The following is a 21,527-nucleotide window of genomic DNA, read 5'->3' on the forward strand; positions in this document are numbered from 1 at the left end:
AATCACTATTTTTTCAAAAATTCATAACTCGGCGGCAGATTTTTTGACCATGTTTCTCTATGGCTCAAAAGTTGCGGATTTTTGTCCCCTAAAACATATCAAAAAATCTCGAAAATCAAAAAATACGTATTTTGGGAAATTGAGTTTTAGTGAAAAAAAGTTGATAAAAAAATCTGCAAATTTTTTTTTCCATGTACCTATTTTTTTCTCAAAAGTCCTCAACAATACCTACAACTTTGCCGAAGACACCGAATTGATCAGAAAATTCACTCAAAAGTTACAGCTGTTTGAATATTTACATACCATTTTTGTATGGACAGCTGCCAAAATTGTATGGAGACTTGTATGGGTGAACCAATGACACAAAATAGCATATTTGGTCATAGGGAAGGCCCCCACAAAGTGTGAGCCAAATCAAAAAATACAAATAAAATCCATTTCCGGTTTTGGTAGAGAATTGCTCACCATGTTTCTTTAGCATATACGAAAAACTGCGTGTAATGCTTGGAAAAACAAACAAACCCTGTTCCCATGACATTTGCTGTATTTTTAAAATCGAGCCTAAGCTGTCTTTTCCTTGAACTATTTTTTCAGCGCAGTTTTTTTATTTTTGTCATAATTTAAGAATTTATATGCTAAATATATCTCAAAACAATCCTGCTATTTTCGTTGAAAATTATAATAAACATGCCAGAAACGCAGCGCAGCGGATAGCAAACGAAAACGACGACGACGACAAAAGTCCAAGCAGAGAAACAGCGTGCGCTTGTAGGTAAACAGGCAGGCAGGCGAGCAAGCTCGTGAGAGAGTTTGAACCTGAGAGAGCACGTGCGTTTACGAATTGGAAATAAACATCGTTGTTAGGTAGCCCCTTACAGCTGGCCGCGCAAAAAAGGTCAGTTTTGGGCGCTAATAACTTCGCGGGAAAAAATCCTAAAAATATGGTGTCTTCGGGAAAGTTGTTCTAAATTTAATGAAGGTTCTACATTTGAGAAATGGTAAGAATCGGATAATTATTGCGCCTTCCACAGGTAAAAAAGTAAAACAGTTGCTTTTCTCCATACATTTTGACGATTTTTCCCATACAAACTTTAAGCGATTGGAGGGAGGGGTTCCCGTGGTCAGAATGAGCTCAAATTTGGAATTTAGCCTAGTGATGGGTCAATCTTTGATTTCAGGGGGTAGCCCCAAAAAAGTCCAGATTTGGACCACCCTACGTGGTCACATGTAAATGCTTTTGATTGCAACTCGGAAATCCGCCAACCTTTTGTTTTACGCACTGAGTTAGTGCTATACCCAAGTAACCGCGAGGCACTAAATAGCGGCATTAAATCAGCATTATATTGGCATTTAATACCAGCAAATAATGCTTCAAAACATTAAATCACCACTTTTCCATTGAGAAACATTTCAAGTGGCGCACAGTGATGCTGATTTCAAAAAATTAAATTATTTTCAGTCGAGATACGAAAAATGGCAATATTTTTGAAACTATTTCTGCATTTTTCTGTTGAATTACATAAATTTTACTATTTTACATAAAAGTCCCAACAAATTTCCAAACCATAATCATTTCAAGCTGTAAATTATTGAAAAACACGTCTTTTTGGAATGCTAAAAAATGTCACGAGTTATCAAAAAATGGAAATCTTTCAAAAAAGTTGTAAAACATTAAATGACTACAAAAAAGCACAACTTTCTTTTGTTCAACACAAATAGTTCAAGAAAGCCCACATTCCATTAGGCGACACAAAATTGTACTCTTCACTCTTTTCACTTTGCGCGAAATACGCCATTCGATGAGCGTGATAAAGTTCGTCGAAGCGATTGCTGATAATACCCGCTCGTGCAAGTGGTTGAGCAACTTTTGAATAAGACGTATTGCTCAAAATAGAAATTGAACAAAAGTTCGGAAAGAGACCACAAAACTCGCTCGCACAAAGTTCGTAAACTGAATTCTCGCTCAACTTTTCACCACTATGCGAAAATGAATCGAAGCGAGTGAAGTATTCAGTGGGCTGGAGGTTTTCGGGAAGAGTTTGTCCCGGAAATACTTGATTAGGGTTGCGGACGTGGTGGTCGTTTCCGTCGTCGCAGCACTCACTGCTATCGACACGGTCTTGAGGACGCTTCAGGGCACGTCAGGAATTTTTGGCTTGCTTGGATGTAAGCTCGACCCACGGAACAACAATCGACCTAATTTCGATGGGCTTATGGCTTTTTTGGATGTTCGAGGCCTGCTGTTTGTTTGTATGTTGGTCTTGTTGGTAGTGTTGGTAGTTTCAAAACTTTTTTTTGGTAAAATCGCGATAAATCGTGATGTTTATAAGCAAACCCCTTATGTCTTTACATCATTTTTTTTTGTAATTGTCTGCTCTACAACTTTGTAGAACACTGTTACACTCTAAAAAATAACCCTGCAAAGTTAGAAAAAACACGAAATTTTAAAATGAAAATTTTGTTCTAAATGATAAAATGACCCTTCTGGGTCAATGTAGATTCGAAAAGTACATTAAATTTCCCATAAAATGACATGTTCCAAAAATTTTTACAGTCGAGTAACGGAAAATGGGAGAATTTTTAAAACTTTTTTAGTGTTTTTTTCGATGAAAAATACGTTTTTTCGGAATTCTGAGTACGCCATCAAATTGGGCGTCTAATTTTACATAAAAGTCTCTTTGACACCAAATTTCTATCTCATCACCGTTTCAGGCTGCAAATTATTGAAAAATACCTCTTTTTTCGCATGTTCAAAAATGGAAGGGGTCGTACCGCCCCTCCGTGACGAGATATCAAAAAACGGACCTCGGAATCGTGATCAGGGACAAAAGTTTCACGCAAATCGAAGAGGGGTCGGGGCAACTTTCCCCGATTTCGTGTGAGTTTGTAGATAATTACCCTATATAAAAGTATAACTTTTCGATACAAGTGCTGAATGACAAGTGATCAAATGGCTACTATAAAAAACTGTTAGTTTTGTTCAAGAAAAGTAGGCCGTTTCGTCATTTGAGAATGTCAGGAATAGTAAAAAGTAACACAGTAACACAACGAAATTGCAAAAAAAAACATATTTTATTTTCTTAAGGTGAAGCCGTTGATAATTTTCGAAGAAAATTAATCATCACTATAAAATATTCTGTATTAAATTAAATTTAACGAATTTCAGCACCAAAAAGAATCAGCATGTGCCGGTTGTTGCCTTCTTGAAGCCACTGAAAGAATTTTTGATCTAAATCAAATGTGCTTCAAAATTTATATATTTTGTGGCACAGTCATTGACGTCCTAGTTGGCAATCATTGATTAATGAAGATTTCCATAACTTTACAAGGAATGGGATAATCGTTACCAATAGGGATCAGCATGTGTAGGGCACTATTCAAAACAACTTGTTGAAGGAATTTTGTCAAAATATTGAAAGCGACGCAAAAATTATATCTTTGAACGAAAAATCATGACAATGATGGAAGTCTTCACGTTAAAGCCTTGAAAGCTGATTTAAAAAAATAAATAAAAATTGAATGCCATGAAACAACTAACAAAACAACATTTATTTAAAGATTGTTTCGAAAACCTTCCCAAGAGCTGGGCCAAGCAAACTGTTCGATCCCGTTTCCATTATTGCCTGTGACGGATGTGGTAAATGATGATGGTTTATTGGCAAGTAACGGTTATTTACCCTCCATTATCTTAAATGGGGTGAAAACACGATAATGCAATATTTCAATTTATCCTTGCCACAGTTGGGTTCGGTGTTCCGTGCTTCGGACACAGTGGACGTGCAATTGGAATTTGCTCGATTTTTGAAAATAATTTATGTTATTAAGAGAACATTTAAATTTAATTTTTGTTAAAAATATGTTTTAAAACTGTATAAATTCAACTACAGTTGAAGCCAAATTTCACGGAAGCAATCCGAAACCTGAAACTATTCCAATTGCCAGATTCTCGGCTGAACTTCATGAAAATGCCACGTCCTCTAGACCAGCCGGTGCTCCGTGAGTTCATCACATTACATGCTCCAGCGTGCACAACCAAGTCCTCTCCCTGGTTGTGCACTTTCGTCCTGCTGGTCAGCAACAAGCACTGACCACTGCTGGAAACAGTTTTTAGCACCTCTTCAACAACATCCCATGGCGGTGCTGGTGGTCGAAGATTTCCCCCGGGTATGGGGACCTACCTCGTCGAGGAGAGGTCAGCTTGCCATCCCATCAGAGATGAAAAGAAGCGGGGCTACAATGATGCTGCTGAACATGCCAAGAGGGGGCAAAATTATGCGCCAATCAAGCTTACTACGTGTTCACGTGCGGTGCAGTTGAGTAAACTTTGGTGAAATATGGATAAAAGTATGTGAGGGGGGAAAATGAACGACCCCAAAAAGGATAACCGTACAGCCCAAGCCCCATACGATGAGGATGGTGATGATGGTGGCGAAGCTGACCTATCAGGTGGATCTGTGCCGGAGCGCCATGAAAGATTTGACAGGCGATTCTTCCAACGTCGATTTTTGGCGAGTTCTTTTTATAGCTTGCAGGATCCTAACAAAGTTATGTAGGTACCCTGGAAATGCAAATTCAAGTTAACTTCCAAAATATTACTCAATTATCCCTTGAAATCACTATACAATGGCTAAACTGTAGCAACAGCTCGCCAGTTTATACTCAAGGTGAATTCAGCCAGAAGTTTCGGTCAGTTCACTACAAGGAGAACACAAAACTGCAGGTTTACGACGTACAAGATATTGTATGAAGGCTGCAAAATATCGGATGTGATAAGACTAAAACCAGCTGCTCACTGCACTATGGTTGTTAATTATATTGGTTAAGTTTTTCATTGCTAGTTTCATTGCCAAAAAATGCATTGCTACATTGCTTTAGAAAAAGAGCAATTCTCTAGTATTTCGCAATCTATTATGAGATTTTAGATTTTGTTTTTATTTATTTAAATAAAATTTTAGTCCATTGATTCTATACGTAAAAAACAGTTTTTCTTCATTCTCAACGAAAGTCTCCATAAGTCTCCAGCCTGATTTAGAAAATGAATATTAACCCTCTACAACCTAACCCCGCCTTTAGACGGGCTTCGATCTAAAAAATCGCCGAAAATCAATTTTCCAACCTATTTTTGATCATCAAAAAGCATTGGAAAGAAGAACTCTTGAAATTTTAGAAAATTTCAGGGTTGGAAGTTTAGCTTGTTTTATGTGACTTTGCCAATGTCTTAAAAAATGTCATTTTTAGGGGTCAACTTTAGTTGTTTTTTTACTAACATTTCCTATATTTTCATACCCAAAATCTGCAACAGGGGACTTGCTGCAGAAAATGTCACATTTTATAACATTTTTTGCAGCAAGCCCGTAGATCATTTTTGCCCGCGTGTAAACATGTCAGCGATCTGCAGTTCTCACCAATACATATAATGCTGGCCCGAGCAACACTCCAAAGAGAAGAATATGTTGGTGCTCTTTCACTTACATTTCATCAAGCGTCCATGGGCCGGTGGTAACGTGTCGGATCAGTAACCAAGAAGTTGGTGGTTCAATCCTCGTTCTGTTAAGGGTTTTTTTGTGAAATACAACCAAAAAGCCGTCGGTAATGTCGATAATTGTCGGTAACGGGCAAAAATGTCATACCGCAAAAAATGCATGAGGACAGTTTTCATGCAGATTCTGATATACTTTCATGCCGTCATGCATCACAATCATGCGACCGCCGTTTGGGTGTAAAAAAGAAATATGCAGTAATTTTTGTACTGTCCCAGACTATGCCTCTACGCTCTTTTTGCAATTTAAATGTAGATTGTGCAGTTCTATATCAGAAAATGTGAAAAACATGCAAAAAATAGAAAAAGTTACTTAAAAACGAGAAAAAAATAGATAGGCAAAATGTAACTATATTAGGTGGTAGAATAAACCAAATACTACTAAAAACAAACATAAACTAAACAAGATAAATGCAAATTAAAATTCTAAAAATAAAACAAGAAAAACATAAAACAAGAGAAGTAAAGTTTTTCGTAGTACAAAAGTTGCTCAAAATGACCTCCTGAACACAGGAAAAATAAATATTTTCGAAAAAAAATGGGCAGTAGAGGGTTAAAAAACTGAGAACAATTTCTACAGCTTTCTTTTTTCAATTTTTGATCCAAATGAAAATACTTACTTTTCATTTGGATCATTTTTTTTTACTTTTTAAGCCTTTTAAAGTTGTTAGTCGTCATTTGAAAATTCCGTGATTATTATTTACCAAAGGCTGAGAAAATTTCACAAAACTTTCAACTAATGACATTGAAAGTCAGATCAATAATTTCGAAGATATCATTGAGGCATAATTGGGTAGCGCTTCAAAATATATTGTTCTCAGTTATCATTCTTCGAAAGACAATAAATAATGTTTTAAAAATAATGTTGTTCGGAATTTGCTCACGATGAACGGACGATGGAGGACAATATTTTTAAAATTTGCAAACTTGACTGATTTTTTTTTTAATTTAACTTTTAAATTGGTACATTAAAACAATACTTGTACCATTAATCTGCCCATAATTGAAAATTCGGCTTTTATGCCAAATCAAGTATTCCGAGAAAAACGCGTTTAAGTGTTTGTCACAAAATCTCCGTCAAGGCAATTTCCCATAAGAGTGGCATATTAGCCGTTTGGTTTTTCGCATCGGCAGCCGAGTCTAAACACTATTTCAGTAAAATTCAAGTTGCAGGAGATGTGTTGGAACATCCTCTACCGCCTGGTGCTGATATCTCGTTTTTGCCAAAAGTGGATATTAGCCGTTTTTTCAATGGTGGGCAGTAATAGCGTCCTTAATGCACTATAGCTTAAAATTTGCCACCTTTGGTCTACTCAAAAATATCGAAAAATGAAAAAATAAGTGGGTTAAGTAAAATAGGATTTTTCTGATCAAATGTGATACGAAAATTGCTGAGTCATCGTCTAAAAATAGACGGCATCCTATCTCGCCCAGCAAAATGGAGTCGATAAAGTAGTCGGTTGTTGGAGGAATATTGAGAAACTTGGTTTAAAAATGATAATGCCATCCTACTCTTATTATAGCCTTCAATTTTGACCTAGATTCCAAATCAATCAGAAAATTTGAATTTTTCTTGAAACCCCTGGTACAGTCATCCCACATATTCGGAACACCCACAAATTCCACCTTTGTGGTAATTTGCCAATAGGATGAAAAATGCAACTTTTCTGCAGTCCCTATTATTTTTAGGACCTTTATTTGGACATTCTCTTGCTTTTTCATTAGTAAAAATAGTACTTTTTGAAGAAAAACCCTCATTTCAAGAATATTTTATCCAGATCCAATTTGCCTGTTCCATAATTGTGGGATGTTATTGTGCCTCCAACAATTGTGGAACAACTGAATTTAATGGATATTTTCACAAAAAAAGTTATCAGACCATGTATAAAACATCACAAAGCTTGAGTTTCATTGGTTTCAGTGTGAGAAGTCATTATTTGGTAATAAATACACAGAAAAAAAAGTTGAATTTTGGAATGTTGAAAATTTGGTAGGTTGAATATTACCTCTTTATTTGTGTAATATTACATAAAAAATGTGTAAAAATGTGAACCTGATGAATATTCATCAAAAACTGATGAAAATTCATCATTTTTTGGGGTAAAATTTGCCACAAAATCTGTCACCATTTCCTGATGAATATTACCATCATTTTTTTTCTGTGATGTACTCCTGGAGAGAAAAAAGTTTGTTTACATCTTAAGAAAAAAGTGTTCCGAATTTGTGGATTTCAAGGGTCAATGTTTTTCTTTGAAAACTTAATATAAAACGTAAAAATGTACAGCCGGTCTATACATCAATCGAAAGATCGCAAGAAATGCTTTCACATGAAGGAAAAAGCAAATCATTATGTTCAATTATCGGTTTTCTATGATTTGTTGAACAATGGCAGATCTGTAAACTGTTCCGAATATGAGGGATGACTGTAGTTTGACTTTTTTAGTCCCACTACTTCAACGAAAAACTTTAGTTTTCTTGTGTATTTTTTGGTGTTTTATTTGGCATTTGTCTTACGTAGTTTATGTTTGCTTATGTTAGAATTTGGCTTATTCTACAACCATTTATCATTTGTCTATAAATGTATTTCTTTTTGTTTTTTTTTTGTTTTTTTTTTTTGCAAGGTATCCGAGGTGGCTATGTCACAGACATGACCAATATGACTATGAAAATTGTCTACACAGAAAAAAAGTGAATCTGGTAATATTCATCAGGGAATGATGACATATTTTGAGATTTTTTGTAAAAAAATGTGCAATATTACATCAGGAACTGGTGAATTTTCATTAGTTTCTGATGAATTTTCATTTTTACACATTGTTTATGTAAAATTATTCTAAAAATAGGTAATACTCAACAAACCAAGGTCCTAAAGTAGAAAAATCTGAATTTTGAGTGACTTGGTCAAAATATCAACTGTCATACTCGGTATTGAAAATCATAAATTTTACACAAAGTTGTGGAAAATATCCTACCAAATTAATCTCAATTGCATCGTGCCAAATGCAACGGAAACGGTTTTTGTTTGAATTGTAAGACAAACCAGATCATTTGAAAACAGGAAGATCGATTCAACATTCACAAAGCTCCACCTGTTTTAATCCAACTTTTTCCCGTAGACCAATCTTGCGTGAAATGTCATTCATTTACGAGACGTGTGTCCTCAAGAAACTTTCGCCTGCCAAAGTAGATTGTGGGTCAAAAAATCACCTCGTTTTACTAGCAGTCTGGATACATGCCTTCCCGTCATACATTGGCTTTCCATAACTTTGTTAGCTAGCCAGATACCACCGTATTCCGTTTGTTGACTTCGTGGCAACTGCATTAAATAATTATTTCCAATCAATGAACCGCAACTGTACCACTCATCGATGGTGAGCAAATACTCATCCCGGCGCACAAGCTACGACGAATGGGTACTCAATTTTCAAAAGGGTTTATTTAATAATATTTTGAAACATTTAGTTTAGTTCGTAAAAAAATGAAGGTAGACTTTAATCTTACAATTTTACATGCAAAAAGAAATAATATGAAAAAAAAAAACTCAATATTCCTCTCTGAAACCATATTCCTTAAATGTGTATCCACGTGGCAGTTGCAATTTAGGTAGCACAGGGAAAGTTGTGGTGCCAGATTGTTGCGTGCCCTGAGGGGGTTACAAGTCCACCGCCAAGGACACGGCCACGGTGACCACGTGGAGCTGGATTGGGTTGCCTACTTGAGGCCAGCCAGCCAGCCAGAAGTTGTAGTACACAACTATGCGGTGGTTCCGGCTGTTTGATGACCACTTGTAACGATGCTCTCGATATGTTTACTATTTGATTATGACAATTTGGGTCGATTCGAGAGGATTTAGCGGTAGGAACCACGGACACAGATAAAAGTAGTTGTATTTAAGTTGGATATGAACTTTTGGGAGTTCGCTTTTTCTATAACTAAAATGAATTTGTCATTTTCCGTTCAAATTTATAACTCGACGGATTTTCTTCCAAAAACCACCACCCTTTTTACATTCTATCGGACTTGTGTATGTCTTCAATACTTTGGATACCCGGTGGCCGGCGTTGAAATGATGAGAAAGTATAATTTTTAAAGATGTTTTCTTGCTTTAAAGCACTTCGTTCTGTTTTCCTATGTGTCTCAAATTTGCTACAACGGCTTGTCGTTTCCCATCATGTCCACTCGCACTGTTTCCGGTCAGACCTGCAGACCTCCTCCTGCTTGTTGTCGCTGGCATCGATTTTCCTCGAAGCTCGGTCGGAGTCAAAGCTTGGCAGCCAAAGGACGTCGACGGTGGCTATGGCGTCTTCATTAAATTACTGCCGCAGACATAAAGTGGGGTTCATGCATTTCCCGACGAAAGATATCTCATGCTAAATATGGCCCCAACCTTAGGAATGAGGTCCTTATAGCAAAGAGATATCTTCATTACAGCCGGCGTTGTTAGAGCTGAGGCGAATGCCCGCCGTGGGAACGCTGCCGTCTTTGGATGCTAATGCAAGGTTAAAACAGATTACTATTGCCCCAAAATCCAAACTCACAATGTTCTGAATCGGCTCGGGGAGCAGCCATTAATTGTGCGTGTTCAGTGTATCGGCACTAAATTTGGTAAACTATACACAGGACACGTGACGTTCCAGAACACCACGAACTATACATGGGGAAGACCTTTGGCAATTAATGGAACGACCGACGCGTCGAGATGGGGTTCCGGAACACCAGCTGATGCTCGAGCAGGAGTTTAATTATGTTCTTCTATTTTGTGGTTTCGTAGTGGTAATTGGTTGGCCACAACTTAATGAACACCAAGGGGAGGCGAGATTGTGTGCTACTGCAAGTTGTTGGTGGAGAACAAGGTCGGAGGTTATTATTGGCAGGGACATCAATGAGCAAATTAATAGTGTATCGATTGCGTTTGGAAATCTTAGAAATATCAATTAATTCTGTTTAATCTGTGCCAAGAATGTTTTCAGAATTTAAAATAAATTTCTATAAATTCAAATTTAAAAAAAATTACAGCAAATACATTCCTAAGATCTACAAGTTCAACTCCTACGAAACGGCACCAAAACGTTAATTTTCCAGGTATTCAAGGAATCTCATAAAAAGGGATAGAAATAGTAATGTTGCTCGCTCTGTGCAAAACGAAAAAAAGGGATAAATAAATTAAACCCAAAAAGTTTCTGCAACGTGTGGCATCGTCGCCGGTGCTACCCAGATTCCCCGACCCCGGCAAAGAAATTAATTGTTGTTCCGTGTCAGTGCAAATGAAGGAGATTCGAAATTTCAATTTAAAAGCATCGCAGCTTTGGTTGGGTTGTCGTTTGATGTTTTTCATGTTTGAAACCGGCGGCGGCTTCCCATCAGGAGGTTCGCAGCACCAGCAACGGAGCAGAAATCATAATTGTTTCATTTCCGCGTTTATCCTGAAATTCTGCGCTCCATGGTTTTTGAATTCAAGTACAGAACGAGTTAAGGCGTCAGGGGTTTTGGGGCTTTCAAGATATAAATGAATATTTTCTTTAATTTTTTATTTTGCTCTATGTTGTTGACAGCAGGATTTATCATACCATTTGACGGAGGCGCATGGCTGTTGAGTTATTGGATCCTAATCTAAAGTGTTAATCGAGACAATTTCCCAAAATAAATGTTTCCAATTTTTGAATGTTGCGCTAGAGCTTGGGATCTTGCAAAATCTAGTACCGAAGATATGATTTAACTTCGTTACCTCTGGAAAGGCTTCTCAATTTGACAACATAGACCGACCTTCACGTATGCATCGTCGTTGTCGTGCTATCTTGCTCCCGTGCATTTTGGGCCAAATTGAGTTAAGAATGCCATTTTGTAAAGTGCTTAAAACTTCAACTTTTAACATTCACAGATCCCCAAAAATCGATTTCAATCCGTGGATTGTTGTCACTTTTCGCGCGCGCGGTTCTGGACAACGGGCATACCCGCCTGACGGGTTCGGGGAAGTGGCGATCAATGAAGTATCATGTCCAAAATTGAACGTTCAAAAAATTCCGAGTTTTTTTTACGAGAGTTTTATTCCAGCTTCACCTAAATTTTGAATATTTTCCAAGTCTGTGGAGTTAAAGGATTCGAATTCCGGATTCTGAGATTTAGTTACTCCAACTGTCTTTCAAATAGAACTGACTCCGCGGATTCCAACAAAAACTCCGACTTTGACAAATGATGTAGAGAAGGAGAACATCTTGAGCAGAGTACATATTTCTAATGAACAAATCTAAATAGCTGCGTGCAGCTTAATACATTTTCATTTCGTCGCAATCGAGCTAACTTGTCGTACGTCAATTTTGGGCCAAATTGAATTAACACTCAAACGCTCGGGTAGTCATTTGACCCCTATTTTTTTTTCATAAAAATCTCATAACTTTTGACAGAATTGACCAATTTGGATGCTTCCGGGTGCAAAAGATCCAGATTTGTCTATATTTTCAACTGTCAGACGGAGGACAAATGTGGTCCATTTTTACTAAAGATATCCCGGATTCTGATGGGGTACCTCGGCCCTCCTAAATGGATATTTGGCCAATATAATAAAAACTTTTCAACAGAATAAAATCGGAAATGATGCAAAACTTCAAGGAATTATCCTAAAACATCATCCTGCATAGATACATGACATGCTGAAGACCTTCCGACACCGGAACAGGTTCTATCCGGAAACGGTTCACTGAGCTGATGTCAATTGTTGCCCAACTGGAACCGGCTCCGCTGCCCCGTAGGACTTAACCATGTCAATTATTTTTGCAGGATGATGTATTAGGATGATGCCTTGTAGTTTTGCATCATTTCCGAATTTTTTCTGTTGAAAAGTTTTTATTATATTGGCCAAATACCCATATAGGAGGGCCGAGGTACCCCAACAGAATCCGGAATATCTCCGGTAAAAATGGACCACATTTGTCCCCCATCTGGCAGTTCAAAATATAGACAAATCTGGATCTTTTGCACCCGGAAGCATCCAAATTGGTCAATTCTATCAAAAGTTATGAGATTTTTAGGAAAAAAAATAGGGGTCAAATGACTACCCGAGCGTTTGAGTGTTAAGAAAGCCATTTTGTGCAGCTTACAACACCTCATCTTTTGACCTACATACCCAAAATTCGATTCCAGTTCTGAGATATTCAATAAAAACCGAAAAATGTCGTCTCGTGCTAACTTGACACACTCTGAAAATTGCTGTAAGTGCGACAACAGGCCAAAGAGGTTTCAGATCAGAATGCGTTTGACACACGTACATGCCCGACTACCGTGAATTTGTTATTATAACTCGGGACCTCAGCAACCAAATTCAAACAAATTTCAGGACAATGCACAGAATGGTCAACCAAACAAAACTTGTTTGTTATTGTTTACATAGCGTGCTCTATTTTTCGTTTATTCAAGGTCAAACACTAACACGCGTTTTTCGCGGAACTTCAAAAAGCGACAAACGACAAGATAGCACGACAGCGTCGATTTGATACATTGATCATTTCGCTTTTTTTTTGCATTTAGTTGAAAATCAAAATACAGTCCAGACTCGGTTATCCAAAGGCCCTGTCAAAAGTTCACTTCGGGTAATAACCCTTAAACTACTTTAAAGTGATTTTGTAATTTCAAACCCAAAATGGCGGTGATGAATTATTTTAAAAAAGTGCATTTTGTAATTCAATAATCAACTATTTAGATTTAACTAAAAAGTTAAACAAAATCTCGAACAAACTAATTCCTGCGCTTCGAGTCGTCGCTTAAAGATATCGTTGCTGTGCAATCCTTCCCACGTGGATACCGTTTTAGAAATTTGTGCTTTGCTGAAAAGTGCCCGTACAAAAAAAAATCTTTTTTATTGAACGCGGATGATCTCAAAACCCCGCTTTCTTGAAGTATCCGCGTGGTTTATGAATGGCCTTCTACGGTTATCTGTTTTCTATTTTTTTTTTTTCATATTTAAAAACGTTACTTAATCCACCTTAAGGTGGTTGGTGCCTTCCTCACATTCATGTTGTATTTTAGGTTGTATTTACAAATTAATTTAAAAGGTTTTTTTTTATTTTTTTTTAAACTTTTTTCATTTAATTTTTTATAATTATTGATTTTACCAGAACAGCAATTTTCAATTCTTTTTTTACCAACTCTCCAAAATAAAGGAGAAAAGGGGGGGCTGTAATTGAATTTAAAAGTGCTGATATGCCAACATTAGGTGCACGATGGAATTGCATGCTGTCCCCCTAGTCTTAGTAAACAATGTCTCATGAGTTGTATATTTCAGTAAAAAGTTCGTGTAAATCTTTGTCGAGACAAAATGATGTATTCAGCATCATAATTAATACAGACTTTTTCCAGAAGAGACGCAGACACTGCTTAAGAAATGTGGCAACCGGGCGATACGCATGCTGCATTACTCTCGCGCGTAAGCAAAAAGATCCGGCCTTTGAGGTTATGCAAAAATCACCCTTTTTTGTAGCTAGAAAAAAACTTTTTCTTGGCATAACTTTAAAAGTACTTCACTAAACAGAATAAAATTTAATAGGGTCTTAGAGGACCCCAAAACGAACAGAATAAGGCGGATCCGGTCAAAATCGGTTCAGCCAGTTCTGAGATAATCGTGTGAAAAAAAATCATGTCTACACACATCCCCACAGACATTTGTTCAGAATTTGATTCTGAGTCGATAGGTATACGTGAAGGTGGGTCTACGAGGTCGAATAAAGAAGTTCATTTTTAAAGTGATTTTATAGCCTTTCCTCATTGAGGTGAGGAAGGCAAAACACACGTAGGAGAGTTGAAAATTAAGGTCATACTTTTGTAAAAATATCCCTAAAAAACAATTTAGTTTATATCTAAGTTAATATCATTCGGGAAAATTGAACTTTCGGGGAAATAACCATTCGGGTATGTGTAAATTCGGTAAAACGGCAGTTCGGTAAAATGGCCATTCAGGTAAATGACATTCGGGAATATGGAATTTTCGGGAAAATGATTTTCGAGGATGTGGAAATTTCGGGAAAATGATTTTCGGGGAAACGGCACTTTCGGAGAAATGATTTTCGGCAATGTGGAATTTTCGGGGAAATTATTTTCGGGGATATGGGATTCGGGAATGTGGGATTCGGGAATAAGGGATAAAACCAAACGAAACTATTGGCACTACGCCCCCGGGGCATGGCCTTCCTCTAACGTGGGATTTCTGCTCCAGCGCCTCTGACGAGACAGGAGAAACCGGGACCGACGTTTTACTTCACCATCCGATAGAAGCTCAGTGGATAAGGCGGGAATCGAACCCGCGTCTCATAGCATCATCGGGATCGGCAGCCGAAGCCGCTACCCCTGCGCCACGAGACCCACAGGGATAAAACCAATTAAAGATAAATTGTAGACCTTAAAAAATCAGAAATTTCGAGGATTACTCTCTTGATCATTTTATTTCAAATATTTTTCTATAAAAATAACTTAGTTTTGCAATAACATCTTTTCGTGTTGGATTACATTCGAGCTGGGGAAACAAAAATTGAAGAGTTTTAAGTTTTTGGAGAATCAATATTATTGGAAAGTATCGAAAGGTACCCTTTTCCCAAAACATATTTGTGATAGTGCTATCTTTAAAAGCAAAATTACAAAAAAAAACCCTAACATTTGGAAATGGTCAAAATCTATGTATTAGGATATATTCAAGTGATTTGTAACCCTTGGATGATAAATATTTTAATTATTTAAATGTTCACATCGGGACCATCCATAAACCACGTGAACACTTCTGGGGGGGGGGGGGGGTATGGCGATTGTCCACGATCCATACAAAAAAGTTTTTTCTTGTATGGACAATTGTCCACGAGGGGGGGGGGGAGGGGGTAACAGAAAACGTAGGTTTTAAAGAAAACCTAGATGTATGGGTATCAAAAGATCGGAAATTGTATGCCCTTTCCGATTCTACATGGGTTGACTTGAGAATCGTGGACCGGTTCGGATGCCGGCGGATTTTCCTACGACGTAATTCCGGGTTGGTACGAAATTCCAACGAAAAATCTATTGTATCGATACAAATACCCCCAAAACGGTTTTATACCCACTCCAAAATGTTTATTTAGCAATTCTATGGTAATATATTGACATTTAGTTGAATTAAAAGTTTGCAAAATTAAGTTTAGATAAGTTTTATATAGAATTTCCAGAGTTATATAAACTTTTATACTAAGTAGTTAGTAAACTTTATATTCAATCCAAATTATTTTTTTAATCAGTCAAGGATGCCTATTTGGAGTTGGGAGACTGGATTTATGGTGATTTGTCAACAAATAACATTATTTATGTTAATTTTTCGAAAGGTGTACAAACTTTTTTTGCACCTTTTTTATTTTCGTAATAGTATTTGTTATATAACTTTTTATAGAAATCATCTTTTCATGAGTTGTTTGTAGCAAAATGTTTGGCATGAGTTTCTGAACAAAACGTAGTACTAGGTTCCAGTCAAACTTTAAATTTTTTACATGTTTCATCACAAAATGTGCAAAGTGCCCAAGGGGTGTAAATACTTTTTTTACATACTGTAGTTTGTACAATGTATCTACTTGAAATAGATGACGTGCCCAATTGCTTCAATTGAATGGATGCTTTCAATACCAATCACTTAGCAAAGATTATCGCACTCAGGATGTTTCCTCAGAAAATATAAATGTACATTGACTCGTTTCCTCAGAAATTTTTCGCTGAAATTCTGCAGAATGATTAATTACGACAGCCGGCCGTCAGAGGGTTTGGACAAATCGATCAGCCGAGTGCCAGCCTAGATAAGTCGCGAGATTATCTGGAGAAACTTGATTCTATCCCAGACAACTAGACAAAAAATATAGTAGAAATCGATGTCTGTGAATTTGAGTGTAGTTGTTTGCACTTGTCAGTTTCAATTAAAGTCAGATGTAGTAATCGATGTTTCCAGTCAGATTTGTCTGATACCTTTGAAACTGATGAGGGTTGAAAAGAATGTGACGTGCAGAGCTGGTGTAGACGTTTTCAAGAGTATCGCGTGCGGCGTAAACCTCGGGTTCAAGAAAGGTCACTCCACCTTACGTTTGATTCACGTAATTTTTCGAGTAATCCCACCGGGCACTACACTTGTCTTGTACAGTATTCCACTGTGAATGAACCTCCATCATCCCATTGACTTGAGTGGAGTTTTGTGTACCCTGCTGGACACGGAGCAAACATCGGAAGAGCTGCAACTCTTGAGCGGATAATTGATTGCAAACAGCTATTGACGTGCTGAGTGGGAATCTGCCATGTGGGAGATCCAATTCAAAGAATTGTTAAAATGCTAAACCAGAACCCTCTCTCTCCCGCCTTTCTTCCAGAACCATGGAACTGCTGGTATCGCAAAAGTCCGAACCGGACTCGCAGCGCACTTTGGCGGCAGCCGGAATCGAGAATCCGGCCGTCACGCTAGATCTGGACGACACCAGCAGCGTCATCAGTGACATCTCGAAGGTGCCCCGAGTTCCCGGCGACGGGGCCCAAGCGGAAGATGTGATAGACCCTGCGACGGTGCGACCACTTTCGATGGTCAACCCTGGTGGGGAGCTTTTGGAGCGGCTACCATCGTTGGATGAGAAGACGAAGAAGAAGTTAAGCAACGGAGATCTCAAGCTGCCGACGACGGCGGTCACGGCGAGTGGAATGTTTCAGGAAGGCGAAAGTAATGGACGTGATGTTAAAGGTGAGTTACTAAGTAGCAGGTGTAAAAACAGCTGTTTACATTTTCTTTAAAAGCATAAGTAACGGCACATTTTTGTTAGTTAACGGGTTGTTAACAACCCGTCTTAGCCTTGGCAAAAACTTGTCATATAATCTAGGGAAAATTATTATTCCAAAAAAATATTCTCTAAAAATATTGGTACAATGCGTTACGGTGAAATTTAATTTTGAAGTCATCTAGTGATTTGAATTTTCAAGCAATTCCTGGAATATTTAGACCATAAAACAAACTTAAAAACCCTGATTTAAAACCAAGGCTAATTTTCAACAACTTTTCAGATAACATCTGTCACTTATTTATAAAGAAATGAATTCAAACGCAACAGTGGAACGAATGATTCACCTTTTAATCTTTACTATTTTTTCCTGTTATTTCATTTTTGTAACTTTGTTTAACCTGGCTGAAGCTTTTCGGGTGCCTAAAGAAACCGTCTTGAATCATCAGTTTGAGCATATTATTTTTCATAAAAATTTTTTAGCTGTCCATAAAAATGGCATGTGAAGATTAAAAAACTAGCACATTTTGAAGGATGTTTTTTGGGGATGTTTCAATCAGCTTTTGTTTCTAAAAATTGATTGAAAAAAAGTACCGTAAAACTAGTTCTAGTTCACTATAATTAAGAAAATGTTGATGAATAACATTATTTCAATCATCTCAAATTGTCATGATTTTCTCAATGAAAATGATTTTGAATTTTCGGATACTTTGGACAATTTTCCACCAGGAAAAGGTGAAATAAGTTTGTTAATAATATATATCACGAGTTATTGAAACACAATTTAAAAAATATCAAAATTTATAGGCATTTTCAGCAGAACAAATTCTATTTAAAATGTGAACTTTGGATTTTTGATCCGAATTGAGGTTGTGTAATTGAGGTCAAGGGGGGGCAAAAAAATAAAAAAATATAAAAATTTAAATAACAAGCCATAGTCTTCACATTTAAATAAAAAAGTGTTTTAAAATGCATTTTACACTAGTTCAGTTGTTTTGCAATCATTAGTTTTCAAAAAATCTAAGATCTGACTAAAACAAAAATTGTATCGAAAAAAAAAAATTTGCATCGGAAATTTTCAAAAAATCTTAAGATTTTTTAATAAACCCAAACATGCTAAAAATGATTTTAAACGCAGAAGAATGTATTTGACACATTCTCCGGCAATGTACACCTTAGGATGAAATTTTGAAAAGCGTGTATGAGCTATTTGAATATTTTTCTTCGATTCTAGACTACTTGAAGCTTCAAAAATCATGATTTTCATTAATTAATCATTTGAATATCATTTTGTACAAGTTGGTTAAGTTAAGCATCAATTCGTGATAAAATCATCGTTTTAAAACATTTTTCTAAAAATTCCTGGTTTTCAGCGAAATAAAATCCAAAAATTATTCTTTTGATTGCATTTTGTAGGTTTTTAGTTGTACTAAACGGAAATGTCATGGATTTGCAGTTTATCTTAAGAGCGAGTCCACGAGCAAAGCATACCCATCTCGCATCGACCTCACCAATCTGCCTGAAATTTTCAGGGGTTGTTTGTACATATAAAACTAGCATCTGGCCAAAATATGAGCTCTCTAGGTCAACGGGAAGTGGGGCAAATCGGGACACAAAGTTTGAAGGTTCAAAAACGTCAAAAATCGTAAAAAGGCTGTAACTTGGGCAAAATTCAATTTAATTTAAAAATTCAAAATGCATCTGAAAGGGCTTAAAAAATGCAACAAAATGCAGGATAGAGCACCCCGATTGGTTAAATCTAAAGGGAGTTATTGACATTTTAGTGAAAAAATAGCACAATTTTCAAACTCAAATAAAAAAGTGTTCCATCCAGATATCAACTCGGTTCGACCTGCAGCTTGTAGGGGACATCTGGGACTACCATTTGAGACTGAGAACGCTTTGGGTAAGGCAGTTTAACATATTAAATAGACACTTTTACTTTTAGTGAATTTTTTGGTTGTAAATTTTTGCTCGGGGGACCCCTTAGATCCCATTTTCTGATGATAATTTTATCATATTCGTGTTCCTGAGACAATTTCACAATAGAAACATGCATAAAAATGTTTGTTTTCATCCATTTTAACCCTTTAAAAAATGAAAGTTAAAAAAAATCTTCGATTCACATTTATTGAAATTCAAGTTCGTTTCCAAGGATACTAGATGACACCAGAAAAAAAGCAGCATCTCATTTTTTTTAACTTTCATTTTTTAAAGGGTTAAAATGGATGAAAATAAACATTTTTATGCATGTTTCTATTGTGAAATTGTCTCAGGAACACGAATATGATAAAATTATCATCAGAAAATAGGATCTAAGGGGTCCCCCGAGCAAAAATTTACATCCAAAAAATTCACTAAAAGTAAAAGTATCTATTTAATATGTTAAACTGCCTTACCCAAAGCGTTCTCAGTTTCAGATGGTAGTCCCAGATGTCCCCTACAAGCTGCAGGTCGAACCGAGTTGATATCTGGATGGAACACTTTTTTATTTGAGTTTGAAAATTGTGCTATTTTTTCACTAAAATGTCAATAACTCCCTTTAGATTTAACCAATTGGGGTGCTCTATCCTGCATTTTGTTGCATTTTTTAAGCCCTTTCAGATGCATTTTGAATTTTTAAATTAAATTGAATTTTGCCCAAGTTACAGCCATTTTACGATTTTTGACGTTTTTGAACCTTCAAACTTTGTGTCCCGATTTGCCCCACTTCCCGTTGACCTAGAGAGCTCATATTTTGGCCAGATGCTAGTTTTATATGTACAAACAACCCCTGAAAATTTCAGGCAGATTGGTGAGGTCCAAACGACGTCCCATACAAAGGGGTATGCCCTGTTCGTGGACTCGCTCTTAAGTTAAGTATTTTTTCAAACTAGTGTAAGTTTACCATTTTATTGCGTTGCAACGTCACGAAAAAGGGACATATGTTTATGTCAACAGAAAACTAAACATTCAATCATTTTGATATTTCGGATGCTCTTTCTACTTGGAAAGAGCTTTCAAATGCAACCTAGAGCGACTAAATTGCTTGTCTAGATCCAAAGTTACAACAGGTTTAAGTTTGCGTTGCAACGTCACGAAATTTTAAATCATATTGGTCACATGGCAAAAAAGGTGTATGCGTAGTTGGTTGTTGAAGATAAAAGGATACTAAATATTATATATTTTTTATATAATGTTTCCGAGCATATTTACAGAAGAATTGTACACGGGTCATTCACAAATTCCGTCACATAAGTTTGTATACAACTCAAAAAAAAAGTATTTTATGAAACTTGTTGAATAAATCAAACTAGACCGAAATTCTTAAACTTTCAAAAAAGTAATCACGTGGTTACTGGATGGCCCCTTTATGATAAACTGATTTACGTGAGGGTTTATTCTAATACAACGCAACGATTTTTTTTATCCCACAGCCTTTTGTAAGTTACAGTGAAATTCATTAAACAATAAAAATCACGTGATTCGAATGTTGTTGTTTTTACAAAATTTTATCACTCTGTTGTTTGACGAACCCTTACTTAAATAAGTTGTATGCAACGTTTAGTTGTTCGCAATTAGTATGTTGCGCAGGTAAACAGTTTTATTATTTCCTCAAATTTATTTTAAAAAGCACTAGAGTCAACCAAATAAGTTACGTTGTTTGCAGATCACCCCTTAGGGGCCATCAACAAATATGGGCACTTTATCTATAAATTTCAGCTCTCCTGAAAACTTGAAGCTCCTTACCTCTCTTCTAAAACTTCCACGTGTTTTGTGAATTGCCCAAACCATTAACATATTAAGGGAGCGTTCTTACATTACGTAACAAAACATTTATATTTTTAGACCCCCTCCAGCCCCTGGTAATATATTTCCGATACACTTTTTTTTGTATAAATCCTCGAACCCTCCCCCTCCCTCTTGATATTACGCCGTTACGTAATGCATGGACGTCCCGTTACATGGATAGAAGACGGGAGAGTGGGGGGGGGTCCTTCGTGATAATGGAATAATACAAAAAAAAATACTTTGAAAACGCTTTGGAAAACTTCGTAAATCTTACTGCTACTGTGAAAGCGGTATAGGGGGAGGGGGGGTCTAACATGGGCGGGCCAATCAATTTACATGTCCTTGTATTGTCTATTAATGTCTTATAATAAAATTTTAATCTTCAATTATAAAACTAACAAAAAACTATGATTTATTTTGAAACTAGAATTTCGTGACGTTGCAACGCAACGAAAAACCCTGTTTTTAAA

The 21,527-nt window shown here is 36.7% G+C and overlaps 1 protein-coding gene across 4 annotated transcripts in view; it reads left to right on the forward strand.

Annotated features, from left to right (window-relative positions):
* LOC120415895 (adenylyl cyclase 78C) overlaps window positions 1–21,527 on the forward strand; it is a 143,706-nt gene that overhangs the window by 85,999 nt on the left and 36,180 nt on the right. For all 4 annotated transcript variants that reach the window (XR_005605275.2, XR_005605276.2, XM_039577537.2 and 1 more), the window contains one exon: window positions 16,891–17,252. Coding sequence is in view for 2 of the 4 variants with exons in the window: in XM_039577537.2 (XP_039433471.1) it covers window positions 16,895–17,252 (358 nt within the window). In the remaining 2 variants the exon portion in view is untranslated. The remainder of the gene's footprint in view (window positions 1–16,890; window positions 17,253–21,527) is intronic.

Source organism: Culex pipiens, chromosome 3 (assembly GCF_016801865.2).
Source record: "Culex pipiens pallens isolate TS chromosome 3, TS_CPP_V2, whole genome shotgun sequence".
Taxonomy (NCBI): Eukaryota; Metazoa; Arthropoda; class Insecta; order Diptera; family Culicidae; genus Culex; species Culex pipiens.